The 19,537-nt window shown below is 35.1% G+C and overlaps 2 protein-coding genes across 4 annotated transcripts; one reads left to right on the top strand and one right to left on the bottom strand.

Annotated features, from left to right (window-relative positions):
- The first annotated feature begins 836 nt into the window (after window positions 1–836).
- On the top strand, window positions 837–14,621 carry LOC107769800 (histone-lysine N-methyltransferase EZA1-like). Of its 3 annotated transcripts, none has more exons than XM_016589058.2 (18): window positions 837–1,006; window positions 1,607–1,708; window positions 2,565–2,836; window positions 3,467–3,647; window positions 4,686–4,770; window positions 4,958–5,113; window positions 5,193–5,240; window positions 5,316–5,387; window positions 5,883–6,000; window positions 6,125–6,524; window positions 7,955–8,099; window positions 9,511–9,731; window positions 10,188–10,319; window positions 11,098–11,185; window positions 11,282–11,329; window positions 11,434–11,562; window positions 13,887–13,964; window positions 14,034–14,621. In XM_016589058.2, exons 4-18 carry the CDS (start codon window positions 3,496–3,498, stop codon window positions 14,223–14,225), a joined length of 2,064 nt encoding a protein of 687 aa, XP_016444544.1. In that variant the 5' UTR covers window positions 837–1,006; window positions 1,607–1,708; window positions 2,565–2,836; window positions 3,467–3,495; the 3' UTR covers window positions 14,226–14,621. The 3 variants fall into 3 exon arrangements, with proteins under 3 accessions (XP_016444544.1, XP_016444540.1, XP_016444542.1); XM_016589054.2 differs by having other exon boundaries at window positions 838–1,006; window positions 3,486–3,647; XM_016589056.2 differs by having other exon boundaries at window positions 850–1,006; window positions 1,607–1,702; window positions 3,486–3,647.
- A 143-nt stretch (window positions 14,622–14,764) lies between these two features.
- On the bottom strand, window positions 14,765–18,057 carry LOC107769802 (protein trichome birefringence-like 6). Its single transcript, XM_016589060.2, has 5 exons — window positions 16,966–18,057; window positions 16,618–16,810; window positions 16,316–16,506; window positions 15,456–15,614; window positions 14,765–15,377 (listed from the first exon to the last, which is right to left on the bottom strand). The coding sequence occupies exons 1-5, from the start codon at window positions 17,715–17,717 to the stop codon at window positions 15,056–15,058; spliced, it is 1,617 nt and encodes a 538-aa protein (XP_016444546.1). The 5' UTR covers window positions 17,718–18,057; the 3' UTR covers window positions 14,765–15,055.
- Window positions 18,058–19,537: the final 1,480 nt, after the last annotated feature.

Genomic DNA, 19,537 nt, shown 5'->3' with positions numbered 1-19,537 from the left:
CGTAAAAGCACATACGGGAAGTTTTATTTTAGGGAACAGGGTTCTAAAAGTAAAAATGACCGATTAGGTCATTACAATAGACTTTTTAAAAAAAAATTATATTTACTTAAATTATATTGAAACTTATTTATGTTATGTTGTATTTTACATAAGAGTATTATTTTATTTTATTTTTGAATTTTAAATTTATGTTATATTTTCGGTTCCATTTTATTTGTTTTAGCAGTAGTGACTTATTAATTCAGATTGCATGCCATTCATTTTCAAGTTAGAATTGATAGATTTTTTTTCGTAAAATATTTGAGTAATATTATGGCATTATATTTATAAATATTAATTTTTTTTTATCAAGCATGCAATCCATGATGTTCTTAAAAATATGTACTTTAAGTTTTTATAATTAATTAAAGTAAAATATTATTAATTTGATATATATATATATATATCAATTATTTTTATAATATTAGTTACAAATATATGATTAGTAATTAATATATTTTCAAGAAACAATATTTATCTTAAATTTCAAATTTAATATCATTAATAAAGGCATATATTTGTTAATCTTAACTTTTAATTTTTGATAATTAACTTTATATTTAAAATTTAATCAAATCATGTAATTACACTTGTGTAACCAAACAATACACTTGTAATTACATTATAATTATATTGTGACAAACAAACAAGTCAACGTAATTACAATTAATAATTACACTAATTCCAATTATTTGCTAGCTTTCCAAGATATGTTTTTACCGTTCATAAGTTACTCTATTTTCTTACCCAAGGTTTATTATTTAACTTACGTATTATCTTCGGGTTTTAACTTACGTAAGTCTCCTCTCACTTGGCTACTCTACTCTTCCTTAATTCTTCTTCAAATAAAAATAATACAGTACTTCCACTTTCCTAATGTTAACGTTGTTTCTGAAATATCTACACACAACACTTGTTCATGATCTCCTCCACCTCTATGTCCGCTGAATCTGCCGCCATCCCCACTGTCAGTCCCTTTTATGCCCCTTTTGATTCTGAGTTGAATTGGTTTTAAGTTAATTAAGTTCTTGTCAGTTCATCATATAAGTCTCCTATTTGCACCCCCTTCTCCTCCGATCATCTTGTTTATCGATCTTTTCTCCTGGGGTATTTGAAATTCTTGGAAAACTATAAAATTTATTGAAGTAAAACATGCTTTTTCTTGTAAATTTTCCTTACTCCAATTGATGAGAAAACAGGGGAAAGAGTAAGGACATAGTTTTAAAAAAAAATCACGTGTTCTTGTTTGTTGGTCTTTTCTAAAGTAGTGTGCTTTACAACTATGTCTAATTGCTTTAATTTTACAATTGAATTTGAAAATTACTTTTTTCTAGCTAATGATCTATTGCCCTCACCTTGTTGAGTGAAATCATGGGCTATGAGTTTTTCTCGTTTGCACCCCTTATTGTTATTTTGATGTGATCAAATAATTTGGGCCTATTTTAGGTAATTTAATGAGGTCTGAACTTTTCTTTATTCAATCAATTTTAGATGAGTATTTGTTTGTGTTTCTTTTTAGCTATATAATCAGGCAATGGATGAAAACTTTATCTTTCTAAATTGACAGAAGTCCTATGGAGAACGTGAAAGAGATTCTTTGGCGTCTCTAACGTACAGAATCAATCAGCTGAAAAGGCAAATTCAGGCAGACAGAGTTCTTTCAGTTAGGGTACTTGTTCTATTGCATTCTTCTATTTTCTAGACTATTGTGTATTCAACACTGAACTGATATTGTAGCAAGCACACAAATCGGCTTGTGCATTTCGCTGATACTTTTCATCTCTTTCTCTTTTTGTTTAATAGTGTTTGCACTCAAGTGAATTTTTATTTTCTGAAGATCTTTGTTTTTAATTCTTCTGTGAGCAAAGCAATTAGTGACTAATTTCTATTTTGTGATTACCAATTGGAAGACTTTTGAGTGGAAGTTTCAAAATTTTAAAGTGGAAAATTGAATGTACGCGCTGTCAGTTTGTTGATGTGTATATATCCACACATATATATATGTATGCATATGTCTGAGGGAAATTACATAAAGGCTGTATATATATGTATGTATGCATATGTATGAGGGAAATTACATAAAGGCTGTTTTTTTTATGATTAAAGAGGAGATGATCGATTCATATTCCTAGAATCGAGTCAGATAACGAATTGTTTCCGGAATTTGATACACCAAATATATCCCTGTTAGGATGGAAAAAAAGTTGTATAGGATGGTCAAAAGATGGCTTTGGTATACAAAGGTGCATAATATTTGGTACTTGAGAAACAAAATATCAATAAAGTAACTGTACTTGAAATGAAGAACACGAAGAAGGTTATGTGACCCAATAAAAGGAAACATCAACTTTCCTTGTTCTCATTGAGCTACTGTGCCTGAACTATGTCATATGAATTTCCCTCTACTAATTGCTTAAATTGTTCTTTTTATTTGATGATCACAGCATGAGTTGTGGTTTTGGAACTCCCACACCATAATTAAAAGAAAGAGAAAAGATTGTCTGACCATGCTTGTTTCTGTGTAGGACAAACATGAAGAAAACAAAAGGAAGCTAGAAAATCATGTTTCTGAACTTCTTTTATTGGCCACGTCAAGGAGTGATACTATGAAGAACTCTGGGACTGGCAAAATGCTTTCTTTAAGAATAGCAAATCCACGCTGCAAAGTTGGTGGACTTCTTCAAGGATCAGAAGACAGGGACTATGCTAATGGAGAGGAAGTTGTATCTTCAACAACTGCCAAGCTTCCCTTTGTTGAGAAGATTCCACCATATACCACTTGGATCTTTTTAGACAGGTATGTGATAATCATAGTTATATCAAGTCCAATACTGTAGAAACAAGTACATAGAAGAGGACACTTAGGAAAGAAATTCTAAAAAAATAACATTTTCAGTTTTTGGAAACAGTGGTGAAGCAAGTGACATGAGAGCTGCTGATAGATCTTTGAGATATCAGCTACATTAGATAGCCTTTTTTATATCGTGAACCTGAAATCTACTGTTCCGCTATAAGGCTGAATTAGAAGCATATCTGAATTTGTATCTTTTTCTTTTTTTTTCTTCTTTTGACACAACACTTCCACAACAAGCTTGAGATAGAGCATTTGACCTTAGTCATGGATTTTTTTTCGTTTAGCATCTATTTTGGTGATAATTTACCATCAACAGCTGCAGTCCCACTCTGAAGTCTTAAAGCAGCTCCACAATTTAATAGATTGGAGAAAATTGGAAGGAAACTATTTTTCAGTAATATCATTCATCCATTTTCATGCTTTGAAGCTAATCTTGTTCATCATGCTTTTTCCACTGTTCTTTAGTTGAGTTTTTTGTTAAGGCCAATAGTTGCAGCTTTAGACTTGCCTGTGACCATGATTATACTTTCTTCTTATTCAAAATGAGGATTTTATTTGCTCTTTGTTCTCAAGTCTTCTTGAAAAAGCACAGAAATCAAAGAATGGCTGAAGACCAATCAGTAGCTGGGAGAAGGCGGATATATTATGACCAGCATGGTAGCGAGGCGCTAATCTGCAGTGACAGCGAGGAAGACATTGCAGAGCCAGAGGAAGAGAAACGTAATTTCTCTGAGGGGGAGGACAAAATTCTGTGGTGAGTTCAGATGATACAGTATGTACTATAGCTTCATAAACGTTCACACTTTGCCGTTTTCATTTATTTTAGCAGATTTTTGCTTCAGTGTCAAAGAGAAAAACTGACTATAGACTGATTTGAAAAGTTGGAATTGATGTAGTTTATTTATCTCTACCAGTGTTGTTCACTTACTGCTTAGTGCTTACTTAGGGAAGGTTTGTACAAAAATTCTGCAACTGGGAGTTTATCCCCAGATCCTCTTTCCCATTTTCTTTTTAATTTTAAATTTCCTCTCGCTAGAATTTGAAGAGTTATCTTGTTGCTTTCCTAGATAATACAGATGCACAGCACAATTTTTCCTTGTATCTCAGTTCTTATTCTGTTTTATTTGTCTATTTATTTCCTTGATTTTTAGCTCTGTTAAGTGAAGGGATGATAAATTTTACTCAGAGACTCATAGCTCATATGGGTAAAGAAAAATACTCCCGCTATCCCATTTTTAACAACATTATTACTATCAGGACAATTTAAACTACTAATTTCTCAGACATTTTTGAAATACTTTAATAAGAAAACATTGTGATCTGTATCTCTGTTAGTAGTCTCTAAGTATCTGGTTTTATTTCAATAAAGAAATCAATGTTTAGATTCACGCTGAAAATTAGATGCTTTAACTCTCATACTCCAGACTAATCTCTCTTTTTGGTATGAAGGAAGTATGATTTAACTGTTCTAAGTAGTTAAATTGAAGGATGATTTGTCATCCTGTCCTTTCCCCAGTACCGCAGTAGCCTGGGCTTATTGCCTGCTTCTTTTCCTTGGATAGAATAGTTAATGTTTGTGTAGGCTGCTGAGCATCCTCAGTTGAACTAGAATTCCTACATTTAGCCAGCTGGAGGGAGTTGCTAGCACTCATGCTAGTAGCTCCCCGAACAGAAAGGGTATAGCTGCAGCCTGCAGATTTCAGACAGAAAATGCATTTTGCAGTGTTTGTCAGTTTACTTCTTTTTGATGTCTCCAGGGACATCTTATATTCAAATTTTGGGATTTTTGTAGGATGGTTTCTCAGGAGTTTGGGCTTAACGAAGAAGTTCTGGACATCTTGACCCATTATGTTGGAGGCACCTCTTCTGAAATCCTGGTAAACTGAGTTGGTGCTGTAATTGGGTAATGAACTTATTACATGTTTTCGTTACCATGTTTATGCGTGTTTGATGTGCTCACATGTTGAGGCATGTATCTCGATATTTCATGGTTATCTTGTTAGTGGCTATCTGTGGAACCATTTTGTATATAATCTTGTTTGTGTTTGTTTGTTCGTTTATTAGGAACACTGTAATCTGCTTGTGGAAAATCATCAAAATACAGACGGCAAAAGCTTGAAAGATTCTGGGAAAAGTGGACTTGGAGGGAACATATTTCTGGACAAAAGCCTTACTGCTGCTTTAGATTCTTTTGATAACCTCTTCTGTCGCCGCTGTCTGGTATGCGATTGAAATTTGTTCTTTTTTAACTGGTACAGAAGCTAAATGTGTTTTTATTTGGTTCCTTGGACTAAAACAGGTGTTTGACTGCCGTCTGCATGGTTGTTCACAAATTTTTATTGATGCTGTAAGTATAATTGCTTGTTCAGCTTTTTCTATTGAATTTGTATATGAAAATCTGAAAGAGTCTTTCATTTGGTAGAGTGAAAAACAGCCCTATTCATCTGATTCTGAAGATGACGTAAAACCTTGCAGTGACCAGTGTTATCTTAAGGTAATTTTTAAATATTTATATATAAGCGAGGAGGTCATACTTTTTTAAGTTCGGAATACCCCTTAGCGTGTCATTGACTTGGTTTTTATTAAGATAACTCTTGTTCTTGAGATTTTCGGAATATTTATGGTGTTAGTTCCTAAGCAGCTTTGCCTTTTCGATAAGTACCTCGGCATCTCTGCTCTTAACATATAACTTTTGTGTTAGCTGGTTTGCTAGCTTTGGGCTGATTGTAGAATGCCAAGTGATTTTACTACTTTGTTTACTATCTGTGGAGTTAGTGCTCTTAAACATACATCTTTTATAGGCTTTTAACAGCCATTTTTATTTTGATTTTTTTCCTTTCTATTACCATAATCAGTTCTTTTCGTAACACTTGCCGCTGCTACTGGCTGTCATTCTCATTTGCTAATTTGCTCTTCCCCTTTTTACCCCTCTTACTTTTTCACTCACTTTCACCTTTTTATTTGGGACAAATTCATTTTGCTCTTTTAGGTAAAAGGTGTGACAAACCAGATTAAATATTCAACTGCAGATCCACAGCAATGGTCCGAAAGGACCACTTCAGAAGTGGGAGGTACTACTGTGGCCACTAAAAGAGCTGGAGATCGAGGTGACAATGAGATTCACACACTTTTGATGACAGATCACTTTTGCTGATCTTTTCTTGTCTCGACTATAACATTTAAAGTTACCTGCTGATGGTTCAACTTGTGCATGTCTCATTGTCACAACAGAGGAGCACACTGATAGCAAAATGAAGCATGGAGCATCAGATTCGATATATGCAACTTTAGAGAAGTCAGATCTAGTTCCAGATGACCAACAAGATTCGTCTTGTAAGAGAAGGAAATTATCACTCCCTACTGCTGTTAGTGTGACAGCAGAAGATGGATATGACAGCAATGAAATGTCTATTATCACCAAAGATTATGTACCACAGTCACAAGCACCAGATCAGTCTGGCAATAATAATGGTGCTTATTTGCATAAGGGTGGGGACAATGTCAGGAATGAAGGAGAAGACGCTAAAATGGAAACTGTGAAGCAAGCATCGTACATGAAAAATATACCAGAATGGAGACCCCTAGAGAAAGAACTGTACTCGAAGGGGATAGAGATTTTTGGGAGAAAAAGGTATGGCATTTTAGTTAATTTTGGCTTTTTCTCAATAAAAGAATTACAATTATTGTACATTAGAATAGGATGATGTCATCAGTAGTAAGAAATTCGTGTCCAAGTGAATTGTTACACTAGGTTTTTGCTTTCCATTTCAATATCATCTGGTAAGGTAGTTGTTTCTTGTTGACCACAGACTGAAGAGTGAGAGGTTAGATGGTAAAAACAAAAGGAGTCTTTCTGAGTCTTCACATGTCACTTGGTAAATTTGGGAGTACTCAGGTCAGTAGTAACATATCCTAAACTTTACAACCCCATGCAATCTATTTCCTCCACATGCAAAGGATAGGTCAGATTCAAAATAGAAACTGTCTGCCGATCTCCTCTGACTACAGACACTAGGGTTGCAAGCCGGCATCTGGGAAATTGGTCTTAAGATCCAAAGCTCCACCACATTCGTTGTGCTCAGTAAAAGGATTTCCATATGTGTATATGCTGCTCTTGTTTTTGTGTCTCCCACCAATTTCAAACAATCCTTTCCTGGGGCTTCCAATAACCAATCCTCATTTTTCTTCAATTTTATAGTTGCTTCTAATAATTTCAGATGGAGGTCTTTCATATAGTTCTACAGGCAGCGCATATCATATTCCAAGTGACAACTCTTGTACCATCTGGCACCATATTTGGGAGCCAGCATTATGCCGATTAAGCATTATGGTTTCACATGTCCTAGTGAGAAACCATGGGCAATTGAGGATAGTTGTAAGTTTAGAAAAAAAACTGAGTTGGTCGGTGGGCTAGGTACAGGAAATGGCTTTAGCTGTACTACATTTTCTGGGAACATCATGTTATGTTGAATTATATTTTACAGAAGTACTGTTGATATCTCTCAGGCAATAAACAGTTTGAAGGTGACCAAGTAATTAGATGGTTTTTGAAGTCTTTTCACTTGTATTATTGTGAGAAACGAGGCAGCGTTGAACTCAAGGAGATTTTTTTAGCTGTCACTTTAATTATGATATTCCATTGTATAAAACACCATATGTTAGCTAGTCAAAGTTGTTGTCGTTTCTTTTTATGCCAAGATTAGTTGCTGAATTTTCCTCAGTATCAATAAATCAGTCAATCAGAAAAGTGAAACTAGGGGACATTCATCTTTTTGCTAGGCTTTCAGAGACCTTTCCTTCTTTTTTGCCCTGTTACGAGAAAAGGAAGCACCTGGATAAATGCTGCACCATATTTTAGCACATTTAGCCCCTCTATGTTGAGAAATCTTCCTTTCTTTTTCTGCAAATCATATTCTACCCCCCCCCCCCCGGGGGGTCATGCTTGTTGAGTAACATGGAGTGGATTACGTGTTGGTAACAGATTCTTTTTGGTCAAGTGATATACTCGAATCAGATTGTCATGTCAATAGGCCAGCTCTAATAATATTTCATGCATTGCAGTTGCCTCATTGCTAGGAACTTACTTCCTGGCTTGAAAACTTGTTTGGAGGTATCCTCCTACATGGATGATGGAGCAGCAGCGCGACGTGGAGGCTCTGCAGGCTTGTTTTCAGAGAATAATGGGAAAACCGACATGGATTACATGGTTTGTGCTCTTTTCGTTGTGCCTAACTATTTTCTTGATGCTTTGTCCCAAAGATGGTAATACATGAATTTTCATATTCCTTAGACTTTGAAAAGACTAAGAAGTTTTTGTGGTACACAGATTTGGGAACACAGCATTCCTCTATTTAATAATTGGGTGTTTGGGACTGTTTGTTTGTATTCTTAGCAACACTCGTGTATGCTGATATTTTCCAATCCAAGGAGAAGTGGATATTGTTAACTGGATTGTTAGTCTTTTCTTTAAATCCAAAAATGGAAAAAGTTTTCCCTACAACATGATGAACTTAAATCCAAGGATAATTTTAAAAAGTTAATCCAATTGCGAAGCCAGATATTACATTGCTTTGAAGTCCATATCCATATTTTAGTGCGATAAATTATAATACATGCGCTCTTTACTCCCACTTCATAATCTACTTAATTATTTAAAAATAAATTTAAATCTAATTCATATACTCCCTCCGTTCCAATATATGTGAACCTATTTCCTTTTTGGTCCGTTCTAAAAAGAATGACTCCTTTCTAAATTTGGAAACAATTTAGCATAAACTTCCAATTCTACCATTAATGAGAAGCTTTTATAACCCCACAAATACTCTGGACCCCTTTTTGACTTGTTTAGGACCACAAATTCCAAAAATCTCCATTTTTTCTTAAACTTAGTGCCCAGTCAAACAGGTTCACATAAATTGGAACGGAGGGAGTATTATTTAGTACATGTCGTATAGTCTAGCACTGTATCATCTTAGCAACAACAAGACGAGTACCACAAGCATACTCTACTTATTTTTGTTCAAATATATGTAGAGGTAAAGTACTTGACCAGAGGACAGACTTGTAATTCCAGTCTTTAATTTGGACCAAGTAGTCTGAACAGACTGGTCCAGGCTATCAGCTTTGCAATGAGAAAAAAAAGGCGCCATGGATCTTTTGGTGTTTATAAGCTTATTAACTGTTATAAATATCTGGAGCAGCAGGCAGTTCTACTTTCTAACACTCTGTACCCTCTTTTAATATTTTATAGGAATGGGGTAGCTTTTGGCTGTAAAAAAAATGGCATTTCTCTAGCCAGTGTAAGATATTTTCACGTGCAGAAGGAAGAATCGTTACTTCTAGTTCATTTTTGAAGCGCAGAATGATGCACAAGTTCATTTAGGATGTTGAGAAACTAGGATCTTCTTCTTTGAAAATTGATGCATATATGAGAATATTATTTCTCTTGAATTTCTCATGCTATAAGTGGGAACATACTTCTGTATAGGCTGCTGTTGGAATCGAAAAGGCTCAAGCAGCTTATTTTACCTTTGTTAGCATTCTACCTTCCTAAGTTTAGTTTGAATCACTTCCTTCATGGTATATATCCATCTAATTTGATGTATTTGGATATTTAGGAGCCAGATATGCCAACAAAATCACGTTTTCTTCGTAGAAGAGGTAGAACACGGAAGCTCAAATATTCCTCAAAGTCTGCTGGGCATCCCTCAATGTGGAGACGTATTGCAGATGGAAAGAATCAATCCTGTATACAATATAATCCATGTGGATGCCAGCCTGTTTGTGGAAAGCATTGTCCTTGTTTACAGAACGGTACTTGCTGTGAAAAGTACTGTGGGTATGTTAAGCTTTTGAATTTATCAAACAAGGATTTGTCTCTGACCTGTTAAGTCAGATGCTTCTGTAGTCTACCTTTTTTTTCTTTTTTTTGTTTGTTTTAACTAACTTTTTGCCCTCCTGTAAAGCTTGCGCTCTTGCATCCCTCCCCTCTTCCTGGATGCATGGGTGGTTCTGCTTGATGTTACGAATGAATAATTCGTGCTCCCTACAGTTGAAAGTGGGTGTATTGCATCAACTTTTTGTTGCATTTACCATAAATTGAACTTCAGCTTGATAAACTAGAACAGTTATGTCCTCAATTGCATTAATTGTTGTGTGGAAGACTGCAGCTTGATGTCCTTCACTTCGTTCGTTGTTGGAACAGTCGTTTAACTTAATGCTTGCTCAGCGTTTGTTCACTTTACATTATAATTTCAGGAACTCATTATCTCTCATATCTCTTCTTCCATTTCAGCTGCTCAAAAAGCTGTAAAAATCGTTTCCGTGGATGCCACTGTGCGAAGAGTCAATGCAGAAGCAGACAATGTCCATGTTTTGCTGCTGGACGTGAATGTGATCCAGATGTTTGCCGCAATTGTTGGGTTAGGTAATAATATTGGGCTTAACACACGTCATTATAGATACCTTTAGTGCCTCATCATAAAGGCTGATGATTTACACTAATCAGTTTGATATTGCAATGGATAATCAAGATTTTGAGAATTGTAGTTGAAAGTGGATAACACACTACTCGAACCTATACGTGTAAGTAGATAAAACCTCGAACCTATTCATTGTGGTTTTAGTTTCCCGAAGTGTCTCTAGTACATGGTGATACTTCTACTACAAAACCTTTTTGACAACTCCCCTGGTTGAATTTGTTTAATATTTACTATCACGAACTTTAACGTCTAGGAACTGTTGTGACACCATCAGTGATCAATTCATCCAAAACTAGGTACTCTTGTGAATTATTTGACCGATCATCTTATGAAAAACCTTCTTTCTCTCTTCAAACCCCCCACTCCCGAGGACCTTCCGTAAGAAAAGTAAGAATAAGGGAGGTCTCTATTTTCTTGTCTTTCCAATTTATTTGCTAACAGAGAATGATATCTATGGTTATGCAACTTTATGGATGTTTCATCTCAATGGCCTGCAATGCTAAGGGGTCAAGAACTATAATTCCTCCAATCTCTTGTGCATCTTTAATAGACTTTATTTTTTCGTGTTGCGAAGTTTTAGGCAATTTATTGTTAGAGAAGCATCACAAGGCTGAAGTGCTTGTTTTCATGTTGATTTCAAATAGTTATGTAGTTGAAAGCTAAGCTGTAGCCTCTGAATTCCCTCATGTATTTCTTCTTGAAATATTGATGCACACTTTGCAGCTGTGGTGATGGGTCATTGGGTGAACCTCCTCGACGAGGAGAAGGTCAATGTGGTAACATGAGGCTCCTCCTGAGGCAGCAGCAAAGGGTCAGGCCATTTTAGGGATTTCAGTCACTTCTATTATGAAACTTTGTTTTTCATTTTCTCCTTTTCTCAATCTGTCCTTTGCCTCATTTCCAACAGATTTTGCTATCAAAATCTGAAGTTGCTGGATGGGGAGCCTTTCTGAAGGTAGCCATATTCCTGTGCGATACACTTGCTGCGTAAGCTAGTACTATAAAGTATTAATAAACTAATTAACTAATTTGTTTAATCTTTCTCATTTTTGTACCTAGAATCCTGTTAACAAAAACGATTACCTGGGAGAATATACTGGTGAATTAATTTCTCATCGAGAAGCAGATAAACGGGGGAAAATATATGATCGTGCAAATTCGTCCTTCCTTTTCGACTTGAACGATCAGGTGAGCACTGCTAATTGTTTGAGAGAATCTAATATTCCCTTGTGTTGCAAAATCTGAATCTTAGGAGCATTGTTGGTTTTTTAAAAGGATGGGGCAGCAAAAATATTAAAAATATACAGTTAGAAGTAGGAAAAGATGCCGACAGTCGAGGTATTTCGAATTGTTTGTTGACACGGACAAAGGAATTCTCACAACAACAAGGTCTACTCGACACGAATTCCGCGTTAATGAAACTTTTCACAGGAATCAATTGAGATCGCTTCAAATTGGACATAATCTTTGATTTTTATCATGCTATTCTAGTATATGCATACAAAATGTATTGGGGTTAAACCAGGTAGTGAGGATGAAAAAAAGCATAAGCTACCTCGTTCGTGCTCCCGTCTTTATTGAAAATGTCTCTACTTTTTTTATTAAACATAGAGGTCTTTAAATAGCCAACTTGAGAGCATAATATGCAGAAAAATCTGCATAACAAGAATTCAAAAAATCTGAAATATCTCAACAAACCTAAAAAATCTAACAGAAATTTTAATTCAAAAAAGTAGATTCATCCTAAAACTAAGCTAACTTATTATGCTAAAAAAATGCAACAGTAACTGAAGCAAATCTTTAACACTCCTTTGCTTCAGTTGCTCTATAATAATTGCTCCTCCTCAATTACTGCTTGTGCTGTTTGTGCTTGAGGATTGTGTTGAGCGTCTTTAAACTTGCACACTTTTGTAACATGGCCTGTTTGTTTGCAAATACCACATATTGCATCATGTTTCCACCAACAAAATTTTTCTAGGTGTGTTTTCTTTTTGCAGTATTTGCAAAGAGGATAATTGACCTTTTCATTTTTGTTTTGTGCATAAAAAGCACCTTCGGTAACTATTTCATGTCTAAATGCTCTTCTTTGTTCTTATGCTTGGAGAGCACTTATTAATTCTGCAACAGAGATAGTAGGGAGATCTTTAGACTCTTCTAGAGGGGAAATTTTGGACTCGAATCTCTCTGGAGCCGTTACAAGAATTTTTTCAACTATTCTGTCATCTTTGAAATCCTCGCCAAGCAACCTATCAGAATACCTAGTGATAGTCTCATCTTCTTGCATCCTAAGAGATTCAAATCCCTTTTCAAATTTAAAAATCTGCATTTGTCTGACTCGATCACTTCCTTGGTACTCCTTTTTAAGCTTTTCCCAAGCTTCTTTTGTTGTCTCACATTCAATAATTTTAGAAAACATTGAATCCGCAATTGAATTTTGAATCACAGTTTTGACTTTATATTTTCTGGTTTTCTCTTCTGAATGGTTTTTAATTTGGGCGAGAGTAGGATATGCAGGGAGTGATTGTAATGGTCTATCTTCCATTACAACTTTCCATAAATGATAGGCTTCAAGATATGATTTCATTTTCACTGACCAAATCTGATAGTTTTCACTAGTGAAAGTTTGTGGGGCATTCAAAGAGAGACTGTTGCTTGCCATGTTTCAAAATGTGTTTTCAAAATTAATATTGGTTAAAAATGATTTGAAAATGGTTCTTTGGAAGAACTCAAGATCCCGTAAGACCAATGAAGCTCTTGATACCACTGTTGGTTTTTTAGAAGGATGGGGCAGCAAAAATATTAAAAACATTGATTGAAAATGTCTCTACTTTTTTATTAAACATAGAGGGCTTTAAATAGCCAACTTGAGAGCATAATATGCAGAAAAATCTGCATAACAAGAATTCAAAAAATCTGAAATATCTCATCAATCCTAAAAAAATCTAACAGAAATTTGAATTAAAAAAATAGATTCATTCTAAAACTAAGCTAACTTATTATGCTAAAAAAAAATGCAACAGTAACTGAAGCAAATCTTCAACAAGCATTCATCCTGCGCTGTATGCTCTAGCAGGTGTATGCTCTTATTTCCACAATCTAGAAATTCTGGTTCCAAGTTGTTACTCATTTTCAGTCATGATTTTGGGGCATTACAATTTTCAATTCTATCATATTCAATTATTAAGCAGTGATGTCCTCTCGATTTACTTGTCAGTCAGTTATTTTGGATTCTTCTACCTGTATGCCTGATTTAATCAATCGAGGAAACAATCAAATACAAAAACATATGGCAACTAACTAATAAACACTCCTTTTGAGTTAATCCTGGGCTGGAGCTCAAAAACTAGACAAGTCCTTTCAACAAATTAACAAGTCTCTTCTCCTTCTTGTAATCTAGAAGTCCCATTGACATTTCGGAGAAAAGCAGGTTAAAACATCTTAAGCTAACTTGTTAAAGAATTTTATGATCTTTACTAAACATGTCATCTCGTGCTCTCCTATTTTTATTGCAGTATGTCCTTGATGCTTATCGGAAGGGAGACAAGCTGAAATTCGCCAATCACTCATCAAACCCGAACTGTTATGCAAAGGTACATATAATCCTAGTGTATTAGAGCTCAATAAAATTCTTGACTTTGCTGATTTTGACATCTTTTTAGGTAATGCTGGTTGCTGGTGATCATCGAGTCGGCATATTTGCAAAGGAACGTATTGAAGCTAGTGATGAGCTTTTCTATGATTATCGTTATGGTCCTGATCAAGCACCAATATGGGCTAGGAAACCTGAGGGCACAAAGAGAGATGATTCACCAGCGCCTCAAGGTCGAGCAAAGAAACACCAATCTCATTGAGACAGTGTTTTGACCTTCTCAATGGTTGTAACATAACCATTTCTGGAAGGTGTACTACGCCTCTTATATATAGGGATACAGTGCTTTGACCATAGACGATTGTAACAGTTTTTCTTTATTTCTTTTTCTTTTTCTGGGGGTTTCCGTTATATTAATTCTTATGCTAATAAGACATATACAAGTGGAGAAAGGCTCCAGCTATGAATAAGTGGAAAATATAGAAAGAAACATGTAATATATATAGTCACAGGAACAGGTAAAATATATATATTAGTCACATGAACAGATAAAATAAATTGTTTGGGTTGGACACTTTTATGTGTCTTGTAATAACATAGGTTATGTAGACAATTTTGTTTCTTTCTTTTTTGTGGAATTTTTTACTCTATTCAGGACCAACCTTGGTTTGAAACCCTCTTATAATTAGTTAGGGTGGTCAAAACTCAAGACAAGACTTCATGAAGGTAGGGTTTGGCATCTACCTCTACATTGCTTATTATTGTAACCAAAAAATGAAATGCATGAAATAGCGAATATAGTACCTTTCTGAAAAAAGGAAACTTTCTATTACACAGATGACTAGGAAAAGGAAAGAGGAGAACGGGGACATGTCAATGAGAATTGAATTCACGCCTATTATGCGTGACTTGTCGATACCTCTAGACTATAATCGTGCCTTTCTTTTTTTCCATGATTCGCCTTAAGCCCATTTTGTGCCTATGTAGGAGGGGAAAAAACAAAACAAAAGATAAACCCGAACTTCACAGTTATATGCAACCGAGCAAACAGGTTGAACAAATGAAAGAATTTACAAATTTGAGAAGGAAATTTCAGTTAGTCAAACTCTTTCTTCTTTTACTTTCTAAATGCATATACAATATTTCATTCCAGGTGTCTGGAACCCCAGGAAGACACCAATGGCTACAATCTTGAACACGCGAAGAGCTACCCGGTTTTCTTCCATATATAGAGGGATGACCATCAATCCTATACTCTGACATACCAGTTATATTCAAAAAGGTAACTGGAGTCTTCATCTTCCCTATGATTTGTTCCACTATCATATTCTTCTCCGGGTATTCGCCTTTGTAAGTCTCAGGAAGAGGTTGAGAAGTTTCTCTGCAATGCCCACCAGTGTTCCACTGACCCCCGCTATCAAATTTAAGAAGAGGATGATAAGCAATGCAAGATTTGAAGCCAATACTTAGTTCAAAGCAAAATAAGGCATACCTGAAATGAGAAGGAGCAGAACTTCGGAAGAAAACTTGTGTTTTGCTTGGATTGACATGTCTATCTACCCATTGTGCCCAAGTAGTCAGGGCCTTTTCGAAAGCTGTTGAAACATCAAGACGAGGATGAACTTGATTCCTTTCCTGGTAGTAATTTTTCCTGTTGTGACACTACAAAGTTAGATGTGCAGTGGTGTAATGCAAGACAGTACATAAAGCAAGAAAGGTGAAACGGTTTGGCAATGCAGAATGTCCGGCGAGAGCATTGTCCAGCATTGTCCACACACAAGAATAACCAGCAACTTGATTTCCATCTTAATAACAAAAAAATGACATGAAAAACAAACCTAGCTCATTATCTAGTCAATAGTATAAAGCTGGTTATGCCAAATACTTTTTATATCCTATCACAAAATAATGATCCCGTTTTGGCATCTAAATGTTGGCTTCTTCGGTTAAAAATTACTATAAATCTGCTTGTTAGCCTCAATTAGTACCGAAATCCAAATAGATTTCCCTATCGATCATTAAAGTAAGAACTTCAACAATAAACTTCTCCAAGATCATATTACATTCCTACTATTAGTGTTTCGCAGATGTTAAAGTGGAAGTAGCTTTAATGTCCCAAGCAATAAGCACCTAAAGGTATGGAGTATGGACTAGGTCACTAGGGTAAGTGAAGTGATGAAAACGATGGGAAACTAAAATTCAAATACCTGTCTATGTCTCCGAAAATAGAGTTATTTGACACTTGTACTAGTGAAAGTAGCAAGTACTTGATAGAAGTGTTCGCAAACTAGCTCGGACCAGCCATTATATAAGAAACAAAAGTCCCTAGGCATAATGCTTGAAAAGGCTTACCCTGCTTTAGTTTTATGGTGACTCCACCAATGAGCGGTGTTAAAGACCAGAATATCAGCCCCTCTCCATCTTGATGAACTTTTGTCAACCGTGTCAATACGCAGCGTCTGCACTCGTTTGCTGCCTATCCTTGCCTTGCCCTCATGAACCAAAAAATGAGTTACATAGTATTCAACTGTACATTGATAGTCCTGCAACAATGACACCAAAATAATTTGAAGCTAGCAAAACAAGATCCTTTGCATATTCAGTTATTCATAAGTAAGAAAATGGAAATTAAAAAAGAAGTTTGAATTGATTACCACAAATTTGAAACAATAATTCCCCTTCTCTTTGGTTATTCTCCGACCACGAGTCTCATAAACCTTTCTTGGGTCTGCAATAGCTCCCATTAATAAGCACATCATTGATTCCCATTGGTTTCTGTTAATAGAATCGCCAACAAACACTAATCTTTTGCCTCTAATTAGTTCCAGCATTTGAGTAGCATTGAACCTATGACATAAAGTTACAAGCTAACAATTACTTATTTATCAAACTTTCTTATTACACTTTACTAGACAAGTCTACATCTTGAACAGACAATGAAAGCGTACATTTTAAGCAATGAATAAGGGACAAAAGAGTAAAGTTGTTATTGTTTTACCTACCCTGGAATGTCACAATCTTGAGGTTGCCACCTCCATTTCATATAATGCTTATCCAATCTTCCATTAGATTCACAACTAAAACCCTCATCAATGTAGGGACATGAGGCATTTGTGTACAAAGGGTAGCTCTCATCAAATACCCACTTCCCTTTAGTGATGTCACATACTTTTTTATTATTCACCACCTTGAGCACAATATCACTAGAAGCTTCTCCTTCTATTTTCTTGAATAAAGGAAAAGAGACATTTTGCTGCTGCTGTTGCTTAGTACTTCTATTTGCACTATCTATTTGAAGAACCTCAGAAACAGTTTCAGATTTCGTCGAGCGGTTACCAGAAAAGGTTGAATTTTTCACACCAAAAAGGACAGTAGAGTTACTGTTTATGTCGTAAGCGACTGATTTAGGCTCACTTTCCTTTTCCAAAATTCCTTCAGATGCTGAAATGTTAGAAATTTGGGACTCATTTTCAATTCTACTGAAATGGGTGCCCACCAAAATTGAGTTCTTGATTTGGGTTGCTGAGTAATTTGTGTGAAAAGAACTCAAAGTTTGAATCTTGAAGTTGGGTTTGAGATCCAAAGGGACTGAAGTAGTAGTGTTGAAGTGAAGATGGGGGTCTTGAGGAGTAGATAGTGGAAGGTTGAGGACCCAAATGGAAAAGAAGATGAGAAATATTACAGAAAAGGAGATGGTGAAAGAGAAAAGCCATAGCCTTGTGGGCTTGATGGAGAAACTCCTCTGCTTCTCCATAAAAAAAATTCTGAGTAAACTGTGTGTGTGTGTGTGTGTTTATGTGGGGGTGTCAGGTTCTTCTAAAATACAATACTATAGAAGTCAAGAAAAGTGGTTAAGATATGGTAATGCACAGGGAGAGGCACATGCTGACATGCAAAGGTGTTTTGGAAATTATTAATAATAATATACAACAGCTAATCAAGATAAGAATTGTACAGTAAGTAGCATTATACAAAATCATAAATCATTGACAAGACTCAAGAGAGAGTAGTTGTAAGGAAACGTATGCTCAGACTCTGGCGGAGTGATGGAAAAGATCGTGACAAAAATGAGTGAGGTTGGTTTCCTTTAATTTAACTAATAGAGTAGTTATCAGTTGTCAACAATGAATTAATTATAAAGTATAAATGTCAGTAAAAATGTTTCATATATTTTTCTTTCTTTAAAAGAAGTAAAGAATTGAGTTATGGTTATCTTGGTGATGACGAAAAGATTGACCATTGTGCCCCAAACTTTTGTTAGCATTGCATGGGATGATAGCTAATAAGGTTGTGAAAATATATCAATTTCTTTTTTATTAACGTTATGTTTGTTTTTAGATAGAGATAGAGGGGTAATAAAGAAGAGAAATATTGATCATTTACTATGAATTGTCTAGTACAGTTGGAAGGAAAGAGAAGATATATGGACAATTTACTTTCAAATGTTTGGTGCAAATTGAAAAGGATGTAGGAGGGATATATATTTTCTCCCTCTCACCAATTTTGTCAATTTATTTTGTCAAACTGATAAAAGTGACATGGAGCAATTATTATTTTCACTCTTTCTTTCTTACTTCTTTCTTTTTTTCTGGTTTTGTTATTAAAGTCTATGGCCGCCCTACTAACACTGTTAGAAACTATTCCTTTTTCGATAAAAGTTTAATTTATTTGTATAGTTGCTATCTATTGTATCGTATTATATTGTTATTTTAAATATAATATTTATTTTAATTATTATTTTAATTTTATTATATCGTATCGTTAAATTTGTTATTACATAACAATGAAAAGACTCTTTTTTACGTAATGACCAATTTGGTGTGGTCGCATCGTTACCTTATTTTTTCTTCATCTTGGCTTTACTATAATTCTATTTTACTCTCCATCCTACCTTTTAATAATTATTCTACCTCATACTCTACTCTTTTTTTTTTGTAATGTTATAGGCTTATTCTTTAAATTGCTATTATGAAACGGAAAAATAATTCAATTTATCTAAATATTGTATCGACTAAAATATACTGTATAATATAATACAATAGTACAATTCGATACATAAAGAAACTATATATAACAACCATGAAAATTTCTTCTCTTTTTTCAGAAAGAAATCAGTTGGTAATTGGCACCTTTCATTCTTCATTCATAAAATTCCAATATCCTGCGGGCACAAACATAATATAAGCCGTTCCAAAATCACACACTTAAAATTGGCATTTATGACCAAACAACTTATGAAACAGATTTAAAAAGAAAAGGCCCGTTATTCAATGAAGGAAAGGATAGGATAGGAAAAAGAGTGAGACATCTTTTTTTTTGTTTTGCTTTAGGTATCAAAGCAACAACTCTTGCAGAATAATAAGACATCTAATTAAGAGTGAAGATTTGGTGAGCACACTCCACTTCCAACCAAGAGCTTGTGAGTTCGAGTCACCCCAAGAGCAAGGTGGGAAGTTGTTGGAGGGAAGGATGCCGAGGGTCATTTGAAAACAGCCTCTCTATCCCAGGGTAGGGGTAAGGTCTGCGTACATACTATCCTCCTCAGACCCCACTAGTGAAATTATACTGGGTTGT

Source organism: Nicotiana tabacum, chromosome 19 (genome assembly GCF_000715075.1).
Source record: "Nicotiana tabacum cultivar K326 chromosome 19, ASM71507v2, whole genome shotgun sequence".
NCBI classification, from domain to species: Eukaryota; Viridiplantae; Streptophyta; class Magnoliopsida; order Solanales; family Solanaceae; genus Nicotiana; species Nicotiana tabacum.
This window is presented reverse-complemented; position numbering and strand designations above follow the sequence as displayed.